The sequence below is a fragment of the Ambystoma mexicanum genome, chromosome 7q (genome assembly GCF_040938575.1).
Source record: "Ambystoma mexicanum isolate Mex_15411 chromosome 7q, UKY_AmexF1_1, whole genome shotgun sequence".
Lineage (NCBI taxonomy): Eukaryota > Metazoa > Chordata > Amphibia > Caudata > Ambystomatidae > Ambystoma > Ambystoma mexicanum.
In genome coordinates this window covers 803,064,514-803,090,429 of record NC_090941.1, presented here as the reverse complement: position 1 = coordinate 803,090,429, position 25,916 = coordinate 803,064,514, and the positions used below count along the sequence as shown (strand labels likewise).

Sequence of the window (25,916 nt, the reverse complement as noted above, 5' to 3'; positions counted from 1 at the left end):
TTTTAGGGTGACAGTATTGTAGATGATACAGCAGGATTTGAAGATTTTAAAGGCTTGCAGCGGGAGTCAGTGCAGTTCGATGTGGGTCAGGGTGATGTCGAATTTGCAGAGTCCTTTGATGAGTCTTGCTTTGGAATGCAGGCCACATCGGATGGGCGCCAGGGTAGTCACCAGAAGGCCTTCCAAAAGTACAAAGCTGCCATCCAGCAGATCTAAAGTTATTTTCTGGGATGAAGTGCTTGACATTATGCAGGATAGAAAGTTGTTACCAATCAATTTGTGACTTCCTTACTATGTACTGTTTGAAGGAGAGGTGTCAACGTCGAACCCAAGTGACTTGTTGCTGGTGGCAAGCTCGGGTGCGAAGCATTCGAAGGTGCAAATCAAAGAGCGAGGTATGGATGTCCGGGTGTTCAGTGTTGTTCGTCAGCAGTAGCAATTCTGTCTTGGAGGACTTGAGTTTCAGATAAGCATTGGACATCTATGGCTGGATCAATGAGAGGCAAGCCTTGAGCATGTGGATGTCTTAGATGGAGGATATTTTAAAGTAGAGCTGAGTGTCATCTTCATAGATGTGAATGTTGTGTGGCACAAGGAGGGTTCCAAGCGGTTCCATGTAAAGATGGAAGAGGATAGGTCCTTGCAGAACTCCACATGTGATGGGTAGGGTCGGTGATCTGGAGGAATCCATTTGTACAAACTGGTGGTGATTAGTAAGGTATGATTTGAACCAGCTGACAATGGTCTCACTGTTCCGCTCTAATGTATCAAAAGCTGCTGGGAGGGCAAGAAAAAGGAGCCAAGGATGGCCATCATCAATGATTTTAAGGGCATCATCAATCAAATTGATGGTAGGCATTTCTTTTCTGCTTCTGGGTCTGAAGCCAGACTGGTAGGACTGAAGGAGGTTGTTGTCTTCGATGTGCTGGAGAAGTGCTACTGCTTTCTCAAGGATCTTATCTAGGAAGGGAAGATGGGGGATGGAGCAGTAGTTGCTGAGGCTGTCAGGGTTCATTGTTGGTTTCTTGTGAAGTGGGATCATCCAGTCTTGAGGTTGAGGGGAAGTTGCCTTGAGTTAAGGAGCTGTTGATGATTGTCAAATAAGAGAGAGGTGCTTCAACAGGAAGGGTCTTGTGTGCAGAGGCAGGGAGGATGTTGTCTTCATATGATGTGGCCTTGAGGGATGCTAGGGTAGCAGTGAGGTCTTCCATAGAGTGCCTTGAAAATTGCCAGGTAGTTGTGGTTTTTGAGACAGGATGTGTAGTGTGCTGTCAGTTGTAGAAAAATGGCAGTAGTGGTTTCAATAGAGTGCAGTTGGGGTGGGTCGGACAGAGCGTTGATGCAGTGCTTTATGGCTTTGAAGAGGGCACTACTTTTATTGTTGACCTTGGCTATGGTGTTTTGGTAGTAGTTGGCCTTGGCCTGGTGATCATTCATCTGCGTGCAGCCGAGAGTTCCTTGACACGGGCAAGGTCGGATGTGCTGCAGCATTTTTGCCAAGTCTTCTCTTGTTTTCTGATGGATCATTTGTTGAAGTTGAGTACTTGGGTGTACCAGGGTGCAGAAGGGTTAGGAATGAGGGTGTGTTGTTTCACTGGGTATATTGGTTGATGTTGATTGAGGGTGGTGTTGAGTTCTTTGAGAAACGAGTTGTAGTCCCGGTTGTTAGAGGTAGATCAGCCGGTGTGAAGTGAAGTTTGGTGAGGTCTTCTATGAAATCATCTGCTGGGAAGTTCTTGAATGATTTGAAGGTTTGTTTACTGAGTTTCTGATGGGTTGCTTGACAGGTGTGGGGTGACTAATGCCAAGGGGGATTGCCATATGGCCTGACCAGTTGAGTGGGTTTGGAAAGCTGTGATGAAGAGTGGGCAGGGCAGTGATCAGGTCGAGGATGTTACCTTTCCTGCAAGCTGGGGCTTTCATTTGCTGTGTGAGGTTCAGAGGGTTTAGTAGCCAGTGGACATCTTCATTCATTGACTTGGTTGCTGGGTTGCCATGGATGTTGAAGTCACTGAAGAAGATGTTGTTCTCATCTGTGGCAGACCTGGTGGTGACCAAGTTGGTGATGTTTTTGATGAAGGAAGTGTTGGGCTTAGGTGGTTTGTAGATGAGGTGAAAAATGACTGTCTGTTGGGGAAAGCAGGAAGCAGCAGGAAAAGTTTTTGAAAGAGCCAATGTTGGCGACGCTCGGTTGGGTGCATGGCCATGATGTCTTGTGAATGACAGCAAGGCCTGCACCAATCTCGTTTGGAAGATCTTGTTGTAGATTTTTGTCACGATTGGGATGAGGACATTTAGGTTTTGGGTGCAGGTGGATGTCATCCAGGTCTCAGTAATGAAGATTGCATCCAAGTCATGTTTGGTGATGAGGTCAGCGATGTCTGTGACATGGTTGGATGCTAACATTGGCGAGCATCAGTTTTCGTGTAGTGGAGAATGATGGAGTGCTGAAGGGGTCTATGGTGACGCAGGTGAGATTTCTGCGATGCAGTGTCCACGATGTTGCTGCTGAATGGCGTGGTTGGTGATGAGTGGTGATGGTAGGCATGGGCTGCTGGGATAGAGAGGTGAAACACATTTTTGAGGGAGCTAAACCGATGTTAGAGTTGGGGATCTGGTCCTAAGCCTGGTCCAAACCACAATTGCCCTTTATTTCGTCTGCTGTTCACTTAGGATGTCTGGGCGAGAGACACCCTTGATATAAGAGTCAAGAAGAGAGGAAAGGGACAGGCTGAAACAGGTGGCTGGGACTTGGGTCACCTGACCAAGATCCACTTGCACCTGCTCACCAACTGCAAAGATAAAGAGGCTATGTGGAAGGAGCACAAACTGGTGTTGTTGAACAGAACAACTGAGTGGCAGGGCCTGGTAACATGACCAGCAGCCTCCTCAATGCTGGCTGTCTGGTACTGGCCTGATATCCAAAAGTAGCTGCCTGGAAGGAGCAAAAACTGGTGGCGTGTGAAGTAGCAGGGCCTGGTAACGTGACCATCATCCTTCTCAATGCTTTCTCTTGTGTCCTATTACTTGTACTAACCCATTGTTGTGCAGTGTTCCACTACCTCTTTTAGATAGGTTTGCACTCAAGAAATAACCAAAATAATTATAAAAATAAAACATTGGCATTTTTTAAATATTCATATTTAAAAGGAGAACAAAGCTGCATTTGCATCTTTGGTACCACTCCCATTGCATTATTAGCAGACAACCAAAGATCTTCCACGGGTGCATGCTTTCTTCTGTGTTCCTCCAGTACTGAGCTCGGGGAAAAACGGATGAATTTTGCAGATGCTCTAAAGGAAGCAGGGTCTCCTCTGCTCAGGTGAACATCAAACAATGCCCATTGTATGGAAGATAGGAGGGAAAGCGAGAAGGTCCAAAGCACTCAGTGGGGGAGAGATGGGTGAGTGAGTGTGTAGCATGAGTGGTTAGGGAGCGCTCAATAGAGTGTGCCCTCCAGATTCTGTGCACAGCTCCACCTTGAATGCTGGCATCTCCAGTGTTTGAGTAGACAGCAGCTGTGGCGACAAGCAAACAATACAAATTAGCAATGACAACAGTTTGGGCTTTTGTATAGGCATGGGAAAGGCACTTGCCAGGCATTACCTAAGTATTATTAACTGGCAATTGATGGTAGCAAGTGCAAAATGGTGTGAGTAAACTGGGCATCAAATAGCAGTGCTTGGCAAATGCCTAATGCTTATACACATGCAAAAAATGTTGGCTTTGTCAATGCTTCTTTCTAACAGGATTTTAGTGAAGGAAATGAATAAGTGCTTATAAATCGAGTTCCTGAAGCAGTCATTAACTCTCACAAGATTGCTTTGAAAAATCACTGGCAGACACTTTGGGCCTCATTACGACCCAGGCGGTAAGTTACCGCCTGGGTTGTACCCTTACCACCATGGTGTAAACTAGGTTTACACCATGGTGGATGGTGGATTTACCGCCCCATTCCAAGGTGAGTGGGGCGGTAAATCCCCATTTCCCATTTTACCCTTCCCCATTCCCATTTTTGCCCCATATGGCATAATGGGAGTGGGGAAGGCGCTAATTACGCCACCGTAAATTACAGTGGCGTAATTAGCACCATGGTCCCTTAGCGCCATGGATTTTAACGCTTGCAAAAAGCAGGCGTTAAACTCACCATGGCGCAAAGGGACCTCGGAATCAGGCGTTAAGGGTCGGCGCCGTTTACGGCGCCGTTAACCCCTTAACGCCTGATTCGTAATGAGGCTATTTGAGTGCAAAGTTTGATGCTAAAACTTGTTTAAAGCGAGCTCAAAGAGTTCCCGTGAGTATGTGATTTGGAGGTGGGGAGGGGCCGGAAATGGGTGGGAATGGCAATATGGATTAGCATGGCCATGGGCATCAAGGAGTGGGAAAATAACCAAACAACCCTGACAAGCCTCAGTAACCACTATGTATGCTGTTCTCTTCTTCTGCCTCCGGGGCGTCATGTAACTGATTCTCTAAGGCACCCAGATGCCTCAGGGCTTGTGTGCGCTATACAAATGGAACAATAAATAAATAAATAAATAAATATTCCATTTGTCCCTTTCTGTACTCTAATTCAAGCGCCACTTAATAGCTCAAACTAAAAAGCAGTCCAGCATTTCCCAACACTATATTGAAGATTCAGCATTCTCCCCATTACAATTCAAACTCTTTCTTTGTGTTACCTCTCTATCTTTTTAATAATGTGGCCATATGTTTGCAATTAAACATGTTGTAGTCAACATATTCACCGAAAGCCATTAAGTTATATATGCAACAATGTTTTAAAATATGCAGAAAATGCAGTTATGCCCAAGCATCATTCCAGAATACAACCAAATTCACCAGAACATCAGCCTACGAATATGTTAATTAAAATAGAAAATGAAAACTTGTTGCAATGCTATGTAGCATATACTATCCATGTGGTCTTTTAGACCATGCCTTTGGGCACACCATGCAATACGTAAATAAATATTATATTATTTTGTATAGCTAACAAAGCCTAGATAATCCATAGCAGACTATTATAAATATGAGTGCCGGGTAGACTGTTAGCTCAAGAGTTTCTGCTGAGATAGTATCATAACTTTTTCTTGTGCAAATTGCATTTTCCCTAGTGCGCATGCATTGGGGTCCATGCGCTCCAGATGTTTTGTACTACAACTTCCATTGGACCTAGCTAGCATAATCAATCGGGAGGGATAATGACAGCCATTGTGAAAGACATCTGGCAAGCCCTCCAGCTTCAGACCCTGGTGTAGTACATAGGACACACAATAGGAGTTTCTGATTGCTTATTACACATTGTGATGTAATGTACTCTTTCCATTATCTAAGGGCATTTACAGACCTCTCTTCTGGTCCTCGCACGAAGTACAAGGAAAATGTTAAAAGACATTTTGGAGGAGCATCAAGCATCACTGGATTATCTTTCAAATCAGGTACCCATTGGCGCAATGTTGCCATGCTTATATTACTAACCTATTATTCATGCATATATTCATGAAACACAATTTTAGAATTAACCATTTCTGCAATGCTGTAAAATGTCATGTTGAAACAGAATGGTGTTAAATGTATTGCAGTAATAAAGTCGATGTGATATTGTGACCCTAAATAAAAAACGGTATTTCATTGAAGGTTGTCGAAAATGCTACCAATATGATTCGAATTCAAATGTATTATTTAATGTGGTTAATCCCCCACTCACAGGGTTGTGGAGCATGGCACATAAATAACATATCTTAGAGACAAGGGCAGAGCAATTAAAGGACTACGTAGAAAAAGGATTCAGCATGCCTGGAAGAAGCTTATTATTATTATTATTATTATTATTATTATTATTATTATTATTATTGTATTTATTGAGTGCTGAACTCGCTTCAGGAAGCAACAGAGCGCTTTTCAAGCCATAGGGGAAAGTACACAGTAAGGGAAGCAGAGATACAAGGGAAGAGGGAGCTAGTAAGAGGAGATTGGGAGGGTGGGCAATTTGGCAGCATGGGATCTACAAGCAATCGGGGGAGGAAGCAAGAGGACGGTGGTGGTGCAGATCACCCAGTCTCAGGCTAACTAGGGAGTGGATGTTGTTTGTACCAAGGCGTTCGAGAGGAGACATGCTTTTGAAGAGGAGGCTTTTGTGGCACAGACATGATGGTTCTCATAGACGGCACAGCCCTTGTAGGAGAATAGTGTGTGAAAGAAAACCATTAACGGTCCAGCGGGAGTATGCTACTTTCAAATGTCATATTTTTCCAATTCAGGTGAATATTTTTTAGGTCAATTGCTGGAAGCGGCAGCTTGGTGGTGCGGCTTGATATTTGAGGGTCCATTCCTCTAAATTAGGGGTCTGCAACTTTCGGCTCTCCAGATGTTTTGAACTATAACTGTCATCATTCCGGGGCAGCGTACCTCAATGGTGAGGGATCATGGGTGTTGTAGCCCGAAACATTTAGAGAGCCATAGGTTGCATAGCCCTGCTCTGGGCTGGGTTAACAGTAATGCTGGTGCTGTGTGGCTATAGATGCGGCCGCAGCGGTTGCAGCTTCGATGCCTACAGGTCTCGCCATACTTGTACTATGGCGGCTCTAGCCCACTGCACCTTCAACTGCTGTAACCGTGGGTGATCCTGTGGCATGTGGAGGTGGAGATGGATGAGGCTCAGGGCTTCAGAGGGCAAAACAGCAGAGTTGAGGAGCAGTGCAAAGTGTGGTGGACTGAAAGTGAGGTGGGGTAAGAGTGTATGAGGTGGTCTGTGCCACCTATTCATTAGAACCTGACTCCAGCTGCCAATGCTTGTATTTCAATCTTTAACTTCTCCTAACCCATAACTTGAGCTTGTGTGTATGCTGTTAATAGGCTGAGTAGCATTGGGCTTGAATTGGTTTATGTTCTGGTTCTCAGTATTTAGAGCCTGTAAATAATAATAATAATAATAATAATAATCATAATAATAATAATAATAATAATAATAATAATAATAATAATAATAATAATAATAATGCTTGTATTGTATTACCAACGCCTCACCCCTTGAGTCATTGTATCATTGTATCATTGTATCATTGCATCATTGCTACCGATCCAGAAGGAAAGGGTGAGGGCTGCCTGTGTCAGTATGTGGCAGCCCGTATCCTGTGGATGAGAGCGGATGAGAGCAGAATGGTGGGGAGGAGGGTTGTGCCTAGTGTTTTACCCAGCTGGTCCAAATCCAGGTGTTTGAAAACTGTTTCATAATCCATTCCAGGTACTTCTCCCTCTTCTGCAGGAAGAGGGTTTTGGTGTGATTAACAAGGTTTTTGCAGTGGAGTGAGGGCAACGGACTTTGGCAGCCTGTTAAGCCCATCTCCATTCCTCACTGAAAATCAGGACTGTGTGCTGCACACAATTAAGTTTTGCCTATGGCTCTGTGTTTTCACACTGTGCAGAGGGTAGGCTGTTTTCTTCCTTCTGGTTGTCCAAGTGGGTCAATTTCAATGTCAAAATGCAATTCTACGAGCCAGGTTTTTCCAGGCCACGGATCTAACGGAGTTACCTGCATTACTGCCCCTATAATTGGTGGTTTGCACCCATATTAATGAAATAGAGATTTTACTGAATCAAATAAATATTAAGAAGGACTCCCCATTCAATGCATGTGCTAAAATATTTAATAGAGTAGAATTGCTTATCTGAACCTAAAGTAGCTTCTAACTTCAAGATGTATTAACCTAAATTGCCATTTGTTAAATTAGGTAGCAGTGTTAAATCTGGTGGCAAATTCTTCGACTGTACACCTGTAGAAATAAGCAGGTCACCGAACCAACAAGGGGGCCTCTAACTACACTATCCCAATTGACGTTCATGGTGTTATCAAGGCAACGGAACCATTTGAAGACACATCTGATTTAAATGAAGGCAATGTATTTGACCCTAATAAAGATGCAAACATCAATAGACTTTGTGATAGCAGAGGGTGGTTTAACAGTCTAACAGATTTCTACCGATAGCCCCTTTTGCCACCCAGTTGGTTTGGAATATTACAACAGTAGGTCATGAATAACCTCCATCACCAGAACTAAGTAATGAAAAAATGGACGATCCAAAAAATATACTGGGAAACTGTACTGATGTCTTCAAACACTCCCAAAAGCCTGTTGCAAATTATAATGAATGTGTTCCGCTAAGAATGGAAATTCTCTCTTTACGCCAACTTGTTGACCATTTAAAAAAGGAAATTGCGACTAGTTGACATGATGTTAAAGCTGTTAGGAGCATAGTAGCTGGGGATAAGAATCGTAAGCATTCAGAAGGCTATGCTAGAGAGAACGCCCACCGCCAATGAGGGGCACTGAAACGAGGGTGGATGTACAACTAAATTGATTGGTGGTAAATTTGTCACCAGCTGGGAAATCAACCCAAATATCAGTGAGAGGGGTACATCATGCATTTCTGCCAATTTTAGATCAAGCATAACAAGCATGCCAGCATCATCCTTGCTGTTTCCCAACAAAGGTGAATATATTTTGCTAAGATCCCTAAACTGGAAAGAAAAGTGTGGGATAGGAAAGACTCCTTATTTAATAAATGCATCCATTGGATACGCTATGAAAGAGGCTGCTGCTGAGTAATCAGTGACAACAATATTAAGGCCCAACAAATTCCCTGTGAGGGGGTAAATGATAAATATTATATTATATGACTTCCCGACATAAACATCGAGTTAATGGTCTTCTGATTTGAAATCTCCCCCACCCTCTCACAGGGCTCCAAATCAAATTTAGAGTCAGGTCTCTTATTATGCAGAAATTTCAGTTGATGGAATAACTGCATACTGGTATGACCACGTCGACAAGGAGGACAGACTGACCTTTTCTGTCATCCGTGAATTTGATTTGTCCACCTTAATTGACATGAATGACCTTGAACCTCTAGAATTTTGTTTAACAAGTAAAAATTACAAGCATGAATCAATCGCTAGGCAAGGCCGCTCGCCCTGATTGAATCCCCATGATCAGAAAAAGAGAAAACCAATGGTGTGGGCACCAAATTTAATCTAACGTTTTAAGGCAATGGTGAAACTTGGAAAAGTCTCTAGATCATGTAACATAGCAGACATTGTTCAAATGTATGAAAAAGGAGGTAGAGAACATCCTGAAAATGAATGTCCTATCTCTCTAATGGACAAAAACAGGAACATTTATGGGTATGTACTTTTAGTTATGCTGTAGTGGTCGAACCAGCAAACAAATTCCAATTACAGGTCCATATTTGAAGAATATGGACTATGCTGTTGTTGGTGGTGAAAGCACAATGAGACCAGGACAACAGCAAGCTTTCACCACCATCAACAGCATAGTCTACTGGGGTAGATTTATTGACGATATTCTTATGATGTGGAATGGTGATCTTAACACTCCCTTATAATATGTGGAATATCTCAATTGAAAAATTAATACAATATTAAGTTAACAATGAATCAATGCAGTGATAAATATGTTTGGGGGTACTTGGAATTGTATACCAAAGACAATAAGATCCAGGCAACTTTATACGTTAAACCAACAGCAGAAAAATCATATCGGAATCATCCTCAGCATGTAATTAACAACCTCCCCTAAGGGGAATTTGTTAGAATAAAACTACAGTGATCAACAAGAATTTGAAAAGCATGCTACTGCAGCTGTGGACAAATTCTAAATAAAAGAACACAAAACCGGAATTTCAATCAAGCTTATATTAAAGCAAAGAACAAGAAAAGAGAAGAACTCTTTAAATGAAAGCCTAGAAACAACAACTCAGTAAATTAAGAAATCAAATTCATTATGATGTAGAACTCAGACTTACAGTCCAGTAAAGCATATTGCTTAAACAGTAATATATCCTCAATCTTGATAAAGACATCATGATATGATATGAATTGGAATTTATAACGCGCCAATTCAAGACGCAACAATATTTTTCAGAGAAACCCAAGGTCATGTATCATAAAGCATCAACTATACAAAATCAGCTCAAGTTACCTAAAACCAGGTATTGAATTGAATTGAAAACAAATCAATCTGGGAGTACTGGTTACATTAAACCAAGGGAAATTACAAATGTAGGACATGTGCGAACTGTAAGTATATGAAGGATAAAAATAAAGAAATATATCAATCAAATGTCACAAAATACACTATTCATAGAAAGGGGAGTGGGCACCACCTTACATATAAACAACATATATGAAAATAAATTCAATAATATGCATTATATTGGTCTAGCCATCAATCTTTTCCATGCACATGGGTCGTTCCAATAATCAATAAAGTGACTTAAATATAAAATCCCACTTATGACTGCTGCCACATAACAGAATGTTTCATCAATTTAGTTGGCATTAAGATGAATTCAAAACAATAGAATGCAAATAAACTTTCAATATAATTGATACAAAGACAACTTCAAAGAAGATAGGCAGACAAATATGGCCAATGCATTTCACACTCAACATGGTGCTTCATCGGGGCAATGTCTACAGATAATAAAAAAACAAACAAAACCCAGTGTGAGAACAGCTCAAATACAATCAAGTTTATTCCAGGGATATGCATAGGAAGTATATACATACATACCTGGCATAGAGTGCCAAGGTGAAAAATACACAATGTCATTTATGTCCAGGACCAATAGAAATAGCCAAGAAGATAAGTAAAGAATGAAATGGCAATGTGGTAAAAAAGAGTTAAGAAATAGAAAGGAATAAGCAAAGCATAAACAATAGTCTCCAGAGACATAAATGGAATGTTAGGAGACTGGCTGGCCTATGACAGTTTAGTTCAAAAACTGAGTCATGCATCAAAAAGCCCTAAAAGACATAAACAACAAGGCCCCAAACGAAATGTGAAAAAGCATGTACCCAATTCAAGAAAGAATGCACAGGATTCATCAAAGACTCTTGAAAGGGATGCACAATAAGACAAGAAAGTCCTGAATCACTGCTTACCATAGATGTTTAGGTTGACAGCAAGAAATGCTGTGGATGAGGTGACAAACTTTGTCAGAATTACACTATGTAAGGAAGTAACAGATAATTCCAAAAAACAATGACCAGAAAAATGGCTGAAAAATAGCTGAGGTAACATTAAAGATCTGAGCAATAAAAGAAACTATTAGATGAAGAAAAGGAAAATTAAATAAAATGACTATACCAATGAAATCAAAGGAGAATATAAATGAAGAATGGTAGATAAAAAGATAAATAAAGTTTGAGTCATAAGAACTACAAACAACACCAAAATTGACATATTACTGGATGCTGAATCGGAAAAACTACTTCCATGTAAAAAAGCTGGGTGAAAATCCATGCGTTTCTAACCAACATAGCCAACCTATATAAAGTGATATGGTGTGTGGATGTTTTATAATGAACAGTACATCTAGGAAATGGTAATTCCAATAAAATAGTGAAGGTAGCAGGTAATAAAAGTGTAAAGTTATGCCAAATTGCATGTGATAGTGAAAATAATAAGATTCTTATATATTCAGATGAATAAATCAACAGAACACATGAGTCATCATTCAATAAGAAGCACATTAAAAGGAGATTTTCAGTAAACAGTGTAGATTCAATTTGTCATTCATGCCTCCTGGAGTCAAGAAATTAAGTTTGTGAATCCAAAAAGATTCTCTTTGATCCAACCTTCTTTGTGTATCATCGAAGGGCAGTTTCTTCACCACTTCCAGGATCTGAAACCTCAGCTGTGTGATTGAATGCTCATGATGCTTAAAATGTTTAGCCACAGATTAATTTAAATTGTTGGTTTGGGTACAAGAGCATTGTTCATTCCATTTTACACGTGCTTTCCTGATGGTTTGACCAACTTAATAAATCCCACAAGGGTAACTATTACATTAATCACATGATCCTAATCACTTGTCGCAAAGGGTTTCAGTTTAATCGTTTTGCCAGTCATTGGGTGAAATACTACTTTGCCTTTAATGATGCTATTACAGTTTCCACAGTGTAAACATGGGAGTGAGCCTCCACATGTGTTCCCTGTAGTATTACTTTTAATGTTATCAATACATACTGTGGTGAATCGAGGAAATTCATGCTTATCCCCAAGGGGGAGCCCCCCTGTGAAGCTAGGAAGGGGAGCCGTCTCCGCAACATCATCCATAGGGGTCTTGGCAAGTCGGACCTCACCAGAAGAGACTCTCACTAAAGGGACAAGGACACCCATTCCGATGAGGAACTCCCTGATTCCCTCCATGTGATGGCCTATATCGAACTATCCAACACACACAAACATCATTAATTCCAATACAGGAGTAAAAACAAAGTGAACGTATGCCATTCCAAAAGAGAGGGTGCCACTGTCCCTTTAAATAAAAAACTCCAATGGACTGAGCCGAGTTGGTTGCAAAGGGCTGACATACCAAAGACACAGAGAACGAGGGCAGAAGGCAGAGAGTGGCAGGTGAAGACCCCTGTGCACAACTCTCCTGTAAGTGGTGGAGCTGATGTAGACTGCAGAGTACACGCAAATCAGGATGGCTCCAAGCTGGAGCAAGGAACGCAGGAAGACAAGCGTGTGTGAGGAGTAGGACGCCAGGAAGGCTGTATCACAGAGCTCAGTGGTGTCACAACCACAGAGAATTTGTGGCGGGCATGGCACCATCTCAACTACGTTGGTACCACCTCTGAGAGAAAACAACTTCAGAATCGGATACTCATGGAGGTATCGAGAAGCCAATAGGGAGGTGGGGAGACGTATGAAGCAGACATCGCGGAACGCAAAGCAATATACAAACCGAAGGAAGAAGGTTTCCAATACCCACAGGCACAACAATACAGAAGTTAATGGGGAAAATGGGACTACCGGTATGCCAACGGGGACTCATTATAGACTCAGAGAAGCTCGTCGGAGTACCAATAATGAAAGTGTGAAGAGCAAGTGAATAACTCTGAACTGTGTTAATGCAATAAAGGGAAGAGACGAGGAGACACAGACTGAGAGAAGTAAAACTGGACTACTCCCATGGAAAAATTGAAAAGTCACCCCAGATACAAGAAATAAAAGAGTTGAACACTAAGGGAGAGAGACACTTGTGTAGTAAAGGCTAGAGGAGTCCCATGGGTAAACTCTATACAAGAAAGAGTGCCACAAGAAAAGGTGAAATATAACAATTTGGACAAGAAAAAGGTCCACAGAAAAACACACTATACAACAACACATAGAATTCTCTATGAAAGAGAGAAGTCTCAAAGAAAAGCCCTAGAAACAAAAGAGGATAGGAAGACTGTCAATCCCCTAACGGTACTACACTGGTTATTACAAAAGTTAACATGAGACTATTTATAAATTGTATAATAAGCAGAACTCTAAAATAGAAAAACACCAGTGCAACAGCACCGTCACCAGGAGAAGGAAGTCGTTTGCCTGGCCTTAGTTGATTATAATAGTGGTAGGGTCATTTAGGTTAGTTTTGGATAGCGGACTGATTCGTTTGGACTATTATTCACAACTGACAAGCATCTTAGTTAGTAAAGTAAGTAGGGAACACTCCATAGCGATAGGGAAAGATAGACCTTCATTTTATTCTTTAATAAATATATCATGAAAATGTCCTAAGATTGTCTGCGGCCTTCTTCGGACCCACCACAATACCAATAGGTCATGTAGGTTATTACTTCTGCGGTATGCCAACACCGGTACAGTAAGATCACATTGTAACAAACCCCAATGTTTCTGTTCACACTTGTTTATCCTTGTGCTTTGAATGCAAAATGTGGAGACTTAGACCATAGATAAGGATATCTTTGTAGTTTTAACATGTAATAGTGATGCACTTTTCCTTGTGGAGGTTTTAATCAGGGCTTCCTGCAATTCTTCATTAGCATAACCTCTATGCCAGAAGCTAGCTAGTAATTTAGTAAATTCACTACAGCATTAATCTACATCACTGACAATTCTTTTAACATGGAGTAGTTGACCATAAGGCAAACTCGTGATCGTGTTTGGAGGATGGAAGCTCAAGCATTGAAGTAAATTGTTTCTCTCTGTGGGTTTCTGAAATAGTGTGGTTTTCAGCAAGTGGCCTCCTGGCATTAACATAACCTCCAAGAAGGGGATGTTGGGTTCTACAACCTCTGCCATAAATTGTATATGGTCATCAATAGCATTGATGTATTTGAGGAAATCATCCAGAATTTCTCAAGGGCCATGCCAAATGGAGAATATATAATCGATGTACCTGCCTCAGTGTTTTAAGTATTGATGCCATACCGGATGGCATAAATTAACACATTAACAGTTTCATCAATTGTAACACAAAGTTTGTGGTCTATGCCAGACTATGTCAATGCACAAATGGTACATGCACAGTACTATGCCTCAACTTCAAAATCAAAATGCAGGAACACATAAGAGCCATCATCATCACGTTTATTTCGGATATACATAGAAAGTACACTATAAGGGTGCATAATACAAAGCTATCCAAAATGTAAGAATCAGTAAACATCCATTCATAAAAAACAGGGTTAAAACAGCCAGGAGAGATTACAAATACATTTAATTCGATATTATCACTTAGCTCATTACGGGTCAATGACAGCAGCAAACATTTCCAATGATACAAAGCTTTTTTTAAGAGCAAGAGTAAGAACCAGGCAACACAGGGTGAATTTGCCCACAGCAAGTAAATCAATGCTGCCCGATAATGCACAAAGCCCTGTTCCCGCATTATTGGCCTAATAAGACGACTCCTATATGTCACATAGATAGGACAAAAAAGAAATAAAGTGGGCTAGATCTTCACATGGAGCATCACATAACAAGCAGGAACAATACGCACCCCCCCTTATACCCTGGACCAAGCTTCCACCACAGCCCTCAGCTAGATACAGTTGCACCTAGCCCATGTCAAAAGTACACAGTCTGTTATGGATTCATCCCAGAGCAGGTAACCTTGAACACCCTGAGACATAATGGCCATCAGACCACGATTCTTGGGCTTCAGGAGTTCTAAGCCTTCCCTGTTCAGTCTTACAGATTCGTACAGGCCTACAGTCCATCGGTTTATCTCACTCTGGGATAGGGTACTATTAGGGGGGGGTACAAATGCATAAAAAGAATTCCCCTCAACTGTGATTTAATTTTAAACACCCATGGAATCTTGTCTCTCAAGTCCATATCTAATCAAAAAAATAATCCGTTCCTGAGTTAGAGCGGCATGACATTCATCCATAGCCCGAGCCAATGTAATGCCGGTCGCAGGGAAATTATATCCTCGATTGGTAACAACCAAACTCCATGTGAACACCAAAGTTAGGGGCAGAGGTGGGCAGCCGCAACAATTTCTTAAAAAATTGATTCTCTGTGGACTGCACCATGTTGACAGATGAATGACCCCACAACTCCATTCCAAATCTGGCCACAGACACTGCTTTCCCCTTGTACCACTGTAACAACAGGGTGATTGGTTTAGCCTTAAACATGCCCATAGCCCTTCAGACCCCACCCACCACCTGCTTAAACTTCAAGGATTGTTTTAAAACATGAGCCTTAGCACCAAAATTTGCTGAAAATCTGACCCCCCAGTTAATCAAAAAATTCGACCCCGGGGATAACAGTAGTCCCACAATACATGGTCTTCAAATGTATCCTTTTTCTCCCTTCCAACAAACTATCACTCCGGATAAGAGCCATTGAAAACTAAGAACCAAAGTACCCATTGGCAACACATTGGAAAGACAAACATTACCAATCTTACATTTAATCTATACAATGTACAGGGATAGTAGAAATCAAGCCATTATCAAGATGTGGTAACAAAGAGTTGAATTAATGACAACAGGAGGTAATATGGATCAAGACAATGGATGCCTGTAACTTTAGTCTAAACGAAGATCATCAATTATATGTATTTCTCTAATAACAGGAGTTTGCAAATCCAGCTTGAAGCCAGCAATGTTAATTTTTCTAATGAAATTAAGAACAACTTTGATATACACTGTAAGGAATTGTGAATCTAGACCAGGACATTCTATTCAGACAACATAATGATTAACATTGTATGTGCATTGCTTATTTAATTAAACACAGGTGACTATTTATTGTCTTTCTTTTTAATTTGTCTATAGCAAACCAGGCACTAGTGCATTGGAGTGCTTCCCAAAATCAACAAATATAAATCACATACCAGTTACAATACAACCAATGCAACCAAAAAACCTAATGATGCAACATGACCTTGTCAGGTGGGAATTGACTAAGAGCCCATTAAAAAACAGATTGCCACAACCATGATTACAGTTCGTTTCTTAACTTCAAATAGTTAGTGATCACAGGAAGATCCCTAGGCAGGGCATTCCATGAAAAACCAGCAGCTCCTGAGAAGGACCTTTACTTAGTGGAAGTCAATTTAAAATTCTGGGTTTCTAGACTTTAAGACCTCTTGAGCCCACTGAAATGTGTAGTTTCTGAGTAGGTGTGCCAGTGTATTGCTTTATAAGTAATACATAGTGATTTAAAGGCAATCCTGGCCTTTAAAGGAAGCCAGTATAAGGAATGCAAAATCTGAGTCATCTGATCAAGTTTCCATTCTCCAGCTACCAGTCAAGCCAGAGAAGAACGTAGGATGCCTGAAAAGAAAGAATTTCCATAGTCAATGCAGGATAGCACTAAGTCTTGCAGCAAGGTACGAAAGTGACTAGGCGAAATAGAAGATTTAACTGCCCACAAGGCAAAAAGGTGGAAGCTAACAGATTTAATTAGGTCATTAATGTGAGGAATCAAGGTGAGCTGAGAATCTAACATAAAACCCAGTTTTTTCACCAGTTGGGAACTAACCAGTTTAAAAAGATTGCTTGATTATTGGAACGAGACACTAAAAGAAATGTAGTCTTTGTCTGGTTCAATTTTGGGAAATGTTTCGACATCCATGCTTCAGTCTCAGACACTTGCCAACACATGACATATCTTTTTTGGAAGACATTCTCAGATACAAGTGTATTGTCGGCATATTGGTGCATATCATTGTCAAATTTAGTGATCAGATTGTCCAACAGCTCCATATACAGGTTAAACAGCATAGGTGAAAGAATTTAACTCTGAGCGCCCCAAACAAAGTCCTAAAAGGTTCAGAACCATTCTGTTCCATTAACACCAAATGCTGTCTGTCATACAAAAATGACAAAAAGCATTGACATACTTCTCCTCTAATTCCCTTCTGATTCATTAAAGTATCAAGCAAGATATTATGATCAATGTTATTGAATGCCACACGTAAATCTTATAAGATGAGAAGACATGAACCGCCATCATTCAGAATTTTGTACACATCATCAAGAATGTGTAGAGTAGCTGTTTCCGTACAGAAACCTGAACGAAAGCCTGTTTGGAATGGGTCCAATAACTGATTGGTTATCCACTCAATCCATTAGTCAGATACTGTTCTCTCAATAAATTGCCCTAGAAATGGTAACACAGAAACAGAAAGTTTCAGGTAAAATTGCCAGTAATTACGGCAATTTTACTATACCGACAAAACACACGTTTTCTGGTGGGGGCACTGATATACCTCCAGCTCTAGGCCCTTACAAACAAATAAATGCTGTAATTACCAACACTGGTACTAACGGTAATTCCAGCAATCCCCTACATGGAGTCCATTGGGTCTCCATGGAATGAGTATTTACAGCCATTGCCGGCAACTAGAATATCCTGTTAAAATTGGAATATTAGACATCTGTAACATAGGGGCAGTTTGCCGGTATTCCACCAGAATTACCAGTGGGGCACCGGCAAACTGGTAATAAGGGCCCAAGAGATTCAAAATAAATATTTAGATAGAAAACAGTACTTTCAATCATTTTGATTAGCATCACTAGGTTTATTTATGCATGAATCCGTTCGCGGCAATGCACACACAACACATGACATCATCACACAGAAAGCATGCGTGATGATGTCATTACATACGCTATATAATGCACCCCATCTTGAACGCATGATTTTGGTGTTCTGCACAGAGCAAATTAAGCACTTACTGAGAATGGAGAGTCATTCCAAACCATCAAAACAAGGTAACATTTAGGAACAGCAGGGTACTTAAGATTACTTTTATTTATCCGAATATTTATTGAACCCTCTTACACTTATGGAATCCACCACTTTTCTCCCTCTTATTTTCTTGTTCTCATTTTAGGATACTGGAATTGATTTAACCTTTGGCCATTTGATAACACCATATATCAACTTAATCGAAATAAGGGACGACATTATAAAGGTCAGTTAAGTATCATCAATGTATTCATATCATGGCATATTTTATATACTAATTGTAATGAATAATTCAGTAATTTAATACATTATAGGAAACCTGGTAAATTTACACCAAGAGAAGGAGATAAACTATAAATTAATCAAAGAAGATACAATATGAAGCCATATGTTACAATCTCCCCCTGATGAGCTATTTAGCGAAACACATGTCAAAGAGAATTTGAGTAAAGCAAGCAATATACAGATAGGCATTTGGCAAGAGGATGATCTACATAAATACATGGACATCGTATGAAATCTGATGTATAAGAAAGTCTAGTCGCAATGAATATGAATTGTAGCGAAATAGTAAAAGAACAGTCAAAATATGGATTACTAGTGTACAAATAAATAATTTTGGGATACTTGATGATGATCAAAATTGATGAAAATTATTTGTATGGATGAGTAACCGGATAAAGAATTAATTGATTAGAAATTAGTATAATTTATGTTCATTTGGCATCTAAATAAGTATAAAGTAGGAATTAAGGTGTTAAAACTGCATTCGTTATTCCCAACTCATCAACAATTCTTATGCACTAACCTGAATCAGAAGAGGCGAAGGCTGCTGTGAAGAATTTCCCCAATGATTCTGAGTTTCCCTCTCTGGTAAACAGTGATAGAAAGAACAGAAACTTTAGGGAAACCCTCTGGGGAAAAAAAACATGATGTGATGGTGTCTTCCGCTCTGGAGACTTGGACGTGTCTGTGCTCGAGGTAAGGAGGAACTGGATTGTCAACTTCACTAACATGGCGATCTGGGTAACAGAAAGGGTACAGGTAAGAATGTGTTTTCCCTCAAACAATATCATAACGATTTAAATGCAAGAATGGGTTACCCCTTGATGTTGAAGTTGAGCTCAGGAGGTATGGTCCTTGATGGTAGGATGTGAACTGCTGGTCTGTTGATTCAGGAAAGGAACGCAAGTGTAATAGAGAAAGCAGGAGAGATAGCTAAAGAAGAAGGGAGGGGGGCAGACCTAACTCTGTGCCAGAGAACGAGGGATTAGAAATAGCACTCTCTATGGTTACGCCGATGGTGCTTCGGATGGTGATAATGTCTAAAGAAGGGGAAAATGTTAGTACAGGTGCCGAGGGGGCTGCAATGTAACCAAGGAGAAGGAACGAATCTGAGGGACGCACCATTGCTAGGCGACCTGTTCGCGTCGGGGGGAATTCCAGAGAAGGCTGCAGAACATGAAGGGGAAGTTTGCAGAGAGAAGCGAATTGTAGGAAAGGACAGAAAGAGAGAGTTTTAGGGAAAGACAGATCTCTGTGCCATAAACTAATTCGGACTCATGGAGCACTCGCTGTATGGAGTAGCGATGCATCGTCTGTGTCTGCGGACCCAGATAACTTCTTCCTCTGTGTTGTGTGGGCGGAGCTAAGGTCAGAAAACAGAATAGTCTGCAATGCTTCCCAAACTCAGAGGGGCCGTCTTGGGGAATGACAGAATATCACTCCAGTCCACCTCCAACGATCCCACAGGGACCAACGTTGCCCATGGAACCTGACAGAAGGACACACTCCGATATTTTAGTAAATGCACTTCTTCTAATCGAATTGAGAAGAATTTTCATTTTTCTTTTTCATTTTCTACCTATTATAATAAATTAATACAATTATTTTAATATTCAAAATTAATGATGTTCAATGTATGATTATTTGATGAGTATGTGTGCATTGTCACCCACTATTCAAACTCTTTGTAATTTTTATTGACCTCAAAACCACTTTTGATTGAATCTTAAGGATAGCACCCTGGACTACATAAAGGGAAAAACATATTCTGCCAGTCTTTCTGAAGACCATCATTTCACTATGCCACAGTAATTTTGCTACTATTAGATGTGGAATTGGGGGGGAGTGCATTAAAGCACTTAAGGTCGGAAAGGTTGTGATACAAGGGTATACCTTGGCATCAAATGTTTTCAACTTATTTTTTGATGATGGGTAATTGAGGAACTTCAACTCCTGACGTCAGTTACTAATGTTTGGTGAGGATGTTGTTTTGATATTGCGTACGCCTAGCAGACTGTGTAGGCTGAAAGATCAGTTTGTTATTTTCTGCACCTCTAATAGTTTGAAAATAAAAATAATAAATTGCAACAAAACAAAATTCTTGAGTTGAGGGAAAAAGTCAAAACAAGCTTGAGAATGTCTTTATACATTAAAGACAATATGATAAAGGGGGTACCTTTTTGTGCTCTTTAGGCATTGGGCTAACCTGTAAAGATACCTGGGGATCCCAAATAGATAAAGCTAATGTAACATTGGGAAAAACAATTAAATTCATTCTAGGTTTCTCACATTTCTTTGGAAAAAACATTCTTACACCTGCACTGAAGACACATAGAGCACCGGCTATAGCCGGTGTGCTGTAAGGTGTTGAGCTGTGGGGACGTAGTGAAGCTATCAAACCAGTTACTACTGAAAATATGTTCCTTAAAAGGTTGCTTTCCCTAGCACAATTTACACATTTCATGCCTCCCCATGCCTCTACTTCTAGAGCATAGCTTAAAATTGCCCTGAAATCCCACTACTATAACTGCTGGGCACATGCAGTATGTTACTGGTGTATATAAAGAGTGGGTACATGACAAAATGATTACTGACAGTTCGATGCTGTCTACAGGATTGGATTATTTAACAATCAAGCATGAACTCAAGATGGAGAACTATTTGAGCTTTATTAATAGCCCATATGTAAGAGCCTCATTACAAGTTGGACGGTGCAGAATTAACATGCTGATATTAATGTATACTGGCACATTTCTGCACTGGCCAACTACAAGTCTGCTGGTTGGGTGGAGGAGTTACCACAAGCTCAGAGCTGGAGTTGACTCTGCAACGCTACTGGCAAAAATTGCTGGCATTGGATGCACTGGTAATACCGGCACCTGAAATACCAGGGACTCCACGCAATGGGGACACCGCTGCATACTGGCATTCGTAATCCGGCAGTAATACAGGAGGACCGGGTGCCAGTAACAGTAATTCCATTTGCTGGTATCCTGGTGAATTTACAGCCAGAATACCAGCAAGGTTGCAATGAGCCCCATTATCTCTTAAAAAGAGGATGGGCATTTTACCACTCGCAACAGTTCAGGCACATTGGAATAAATCCTTTATGAATCTTAGCTCATTTGTACCAATATGCCCGATTTACGATATCCTTCAATCCAGAAATATGTACATCTGTGTAAATAACCATGCAGTCCCGACTCAACCTAATGCCTAAACGCCCACAAGATGTACGTGGTTTTTGCTGAATTAACTTTTATTGGTAACGCTTAGCACAGAAGAAACAAAATCCTTGGGAATTTTTGATATATGTTTTAACAGAATTTGATTGTATGCATTTTATTCACTTACTTTATTCTGATTATCTAATTAACCTTGTATTCTATTATATAATTTCTTAAGTACGTATGCGCATGGTCATTTTTTGTATTCCTGATATCTGTCTCATGTGGATGACCTCAAACTGAATTTTATATATATTTTTTATTTTAAGTATTTTAGGCCTACCTCTTTGGTTGCATAGAACCAAAATAAAGTATATATGATGATAATAAAAACAAAGGCAAGGCAGGTGCTGGGAATCTATCAGACAAGAATGCATTTGTAGGTAGCCTGGATATAAACTGCCTCATTCTGTAAGTGTCTAATTCTGTGGAAATCTTTTACAAATAGTTTTGCACATATATTCACTGGAAACGCATATGCCGGAGAGAGTGGGGTAGGACTTTTTTAACTGCATGCTCGCATAGATGACCTGGTTATCAGAGAGTGTCGAGAACATGCAATTGTTCATGTTCGGATAGGAGGGCAAAGGTACAGTATGAAGTGAGTGCTCTAGAAATGCACCACCTGAAACCAGTCAGAAATGGTTGCCATCACACCACAAATGAGTGAAATGGGAACTGTATATACTGTTTGCCACCTCTTGGAAGCCTCAGCAGTACACTACGCAGACGGCAGGTAAATTCCCATAACAGTGATATCTGCACTTTTTGATGAAGATGCGAGAAGGAAGCAGCACAGAGGCATGCTATTCAAGTGGCACAGCGGGTAGAGCGCTCGCTTTGACACCCGTGCAGAGCTTCTCTAACGCAGGTTCGAATCCCGGCAAGGTCAAACTCAACTTTTCATCCTTCTGAGCAGGGGCGTTGCTAGGGGGGGGCTAAGGGGGCTATAGCCCCTGATCTTTTGGTTGTAGCCCCGGATAGAATCTCAGGAGCTGCAGCCAAAAGACTAGCTAGCCCCCAGTCCCAACAGTTCCGACATCAGCTTAGCCCCGGGTCTTTTCCAGACCTAGCAACTCCCCTGCTTCTGAGTTCGATAAATGAGCACCACACACCGTGGGTAGTAATAAGCAGATACCTGAGGGTTCGTAGCAGCTATATAAATGCTAAATTATTATTATTATGCTCAGTGGAGGTGGAGAGCACTCATGGGTTTCTGGCCCAGGTTGACACTCACTGACCTTTCAGTTCTCACGAACTACAGGGTGGACATAGGCACAATCAAAGATATCATGGAGGAGGGGTGGCAAACCTGGAGTACCACTAACATCTGAACTGCCTCCGCCCATTATACACAGTCTGCAAGTACTCCATTTCAGTACCGCTGGATCCTTCCAGAGCCCAGCTGCCCAGGCACCACGCAGCCAACTTTTTCCAAAATCCGGAGTCGGATCCTTGATGCCATGCTGCATCTTGTGGGAGACCACATACATTTTACAGTGGGATGTTGGGCACTTTCACAATGTCAAGGGTGCAATTGTTCCACAAACAACAAAAAGGTCTGTGAAGGCGACCTAGTGTTTACACATGAAAAGGCCAGTTGCATGGCTCTATCCACGACTCTGTGCTTGTGGAACACAACAGAGTCACATGGATCATGGAGAACCAAGTGTTCCACATGTGAGGACCTCTTGATTGCAGATGCAAATGCATTGTTCCCAATATCTCTGTGTTTGATAAAATCACTTGATTCTGTCTTTTGAATTTGCATAGGTCTTGTCCACATAAATTCGTGAATGGGCCTTATATGATTCTCTCCTTTGTAGTCAGTGAGAATGGACTTCATCATAACAACTGATTAATATTAAGGTGCTGTGTGTTTTATTCCTTGTTTTCTACTTTAATTGAGACTGCGAAGCCGCTGAAGCAGCAGTTTTGTGAGGGACCCCATAGGTGTCCCATGGTACGGACTTTGGAGGTTGAGAGTCCGTTCATGGCTTAATGGAAAAGTAGAGCGACGTGTGTAAAGGAAGCCTTTGTCTTTAGGCAGAAGCTTTCCAGATCGTTCAAGGAGTATGACCAGCTCAGCATAGGCATTTGGCGACGAAGACAGGGGCCCTCATTACGACCCTGGTGGAAAGGGTTTTACGCCAGCGTAATGCATGGCGTACCTTTCCGCCTTACTACGAGTTCCCGTAGCGCCATGGTGGTTTTTTCGCCTGGTTTTTCCGGGCGGAAAAATCCATGGCGCTACGGACTTGTTGTTAATTACGCCACCGTAATTTACGGTGGCGTAATTAACGCCTTCCCCACTCCCATTATACCCTATGGGGCAAAAATGGGAATGGGGAAGGGTAAATGGGGATTGGGGACTTACCGCCCCGCCAAGGTCGGAATGGGGCGGTAAGTCCGCCAACCCCCATGGCGGAGTTGGCAGCTCTGCGCCATGGACCATGGTGCAAATTGCACCATGGTCCTCCGCCAGGGTCGTAATGAGGGCCAGGCTCATTAACCTACTAATAATGAACTGGCCAAGGGAGGGCGACATGACGTCCTGTTGTGAATGATCAGAGTGTTTCGTGTTTCAAAGGTTCTCTGATAGTTTGATTTCAGTAGTGGAGTTCTGGTGGGTGGGTCAAGTTGTGTGATTGTTGCGTAGAGTTCATATGTAGCTCTGTGGAGTTTTCTTGCAAAACAATAAAGCAGTCTCTGTCTTTGCTACTTCTCGGGAATGATTTGGTGAGCTCTGTTTGTGGTGCAGAATGTAGGATGTAGGTTAAACACAAACTTACGTGAACATGATGAAGCCATGATGAAACAAGCATGGGAATACCCGGAAATAGCCAAATACAATGCATTAACACACAAGTCACATTACATTAGAAACTTCAAAAGAAAATCATTGTTTCATGATAGCGTCATAGGACATTAGTATCCTGCAAACTCAATGTAGGTTTGCACACTCAAATGAACTATAATGTAGAGACAGCCATTCATGTGAGCACTGTGGAAATCACCCTAGCTAGCCCAGGCGAGCATGTAAATATCTAAACATGTACCATGCAAACATATGGATCAGGATTGACATACTGTCACGTCATTTCACTGGACACTGATAGTCCTCATGGTTAAAGATCTGGGTGCACCAGCCTGTCATGTAACATTGCCGTGCTCCGCCACCAGGCACATTGAGCAGGCCTTCAGAGTCTGGAAGCATAGGATATGTTGACTATCTAGTATTCCCTCCATTACTCACATGACAAGGTGTGTTTTTTGTTTGTTTTGTGGTGCATGTTACAGGACATACATATATGATGGTGTATTATGTCTACAAAGTAAAATAAAAAGAAATTGTGCAACCATATTCCCCCCCGCAAATAAACCTGTGCATAACAAACTTTGTTTGCATATGTGCTTAACTTTTTTAAGTGTTTACATGTATATGTAATGTTAATGAATAGAAAGTTATTAAAGTGTTACCGTAACTGAGTACAAAGACTTCACTCAATAAAGCTTAAACTACATCTTTACAAGACTACTGCCCATATATATATATCTACTCAAGCTAAATTAACAAAAAATTACGTAGTACAAAGCACACGACAAAGGACAAAGCTATAGGAAGAAGAAAGATAGACAAAATGGATACATCAAGGTACCGCTTTTAAAAGTTCCTGAAGACTTACAAAGAAGTTGACCCACCAAGAGACAAAAAGCAAAGACAGAAAACAGGAATGAGGTGCTTGGGAGAGGGACGCAACCGCTTTTACATGATATAGCAAACCAGATTGTGGTTTCTGTACACGCGGGTACGCCCAAACGCAATGACGTGTTCACGCCTAAATTAGTGACCAATCACCTAAATCAACGAAAAGACGTGCCTGCACATAGTCGTAACCATGTTTGGTGACCCCTTGCTCACTGTTCTCAGAGAAGCACAGCATCCACCTCACTGATGAGGTCCGACTAGGCCAAAACACGTGTCTGGGGATGCTGTTGGTACTCTTGTTCAGTTAAGAATTGCCTAGCATTTCAGTGTTGGACTGCCCCTGGGCAGGACAAAACTGATATGCAGGGATATTTCTCCTCTGTGAAAGGGACCATGAGTTAACGACTTGGTTGAGACTCTCCCAGGGGTCATCCACCCAAGGAAAAGTCAATGGGCTGTGTTTGTCCTGTTAGAGAGACACCCAGAACCCCCTTTGTTTTGCATATTAAGTAACTTGGGGTCTCACCCTTAGTTACCAGGGAAATCCAGAAGTGGACCCCTTGCTCACTCTTCTTAGAGAGGCACAGCTCCACCTCACTGATGAGGCCCGACCAGGCCAAAATACATTTCTGGGGTTGCTGTTGGTACTCTTGTTCATAGAAG

The 25,916-nt window shown here is 41.3% G+C and overlaps 1 protein-coding gene across 2 annotated transcripts in view; it reads left to right on the top strand.

The window, feature by feature from the left end:
- ANGPTL5 (angiopoietin like 5) overlaps positions 1 to 25,916 on the top strand; it is a 448,401-nt gene that overhangs the window by 167,264 nt on the left and 255,221 nt on the right. The window contains exons 3-4 of one of the 2 annotated variants that reach the window (XM_069640373.1): positions 5,338 to 5,441; positions 18,178 to 18,258. In XM_069640373.1, coding sequence (XP_069496474.1) covers positions 5,338 to 5,441; positions 18,178 to 18,258 — 185 coding nt within the window. The remainder of the gene's footprint in view (positions 1 to 5,337; positions 5,442 to 18,177; positions 18,259 to 25,916) is intronic. The other variant, XM_069640374.1, reaches the window with a different exon arrangement.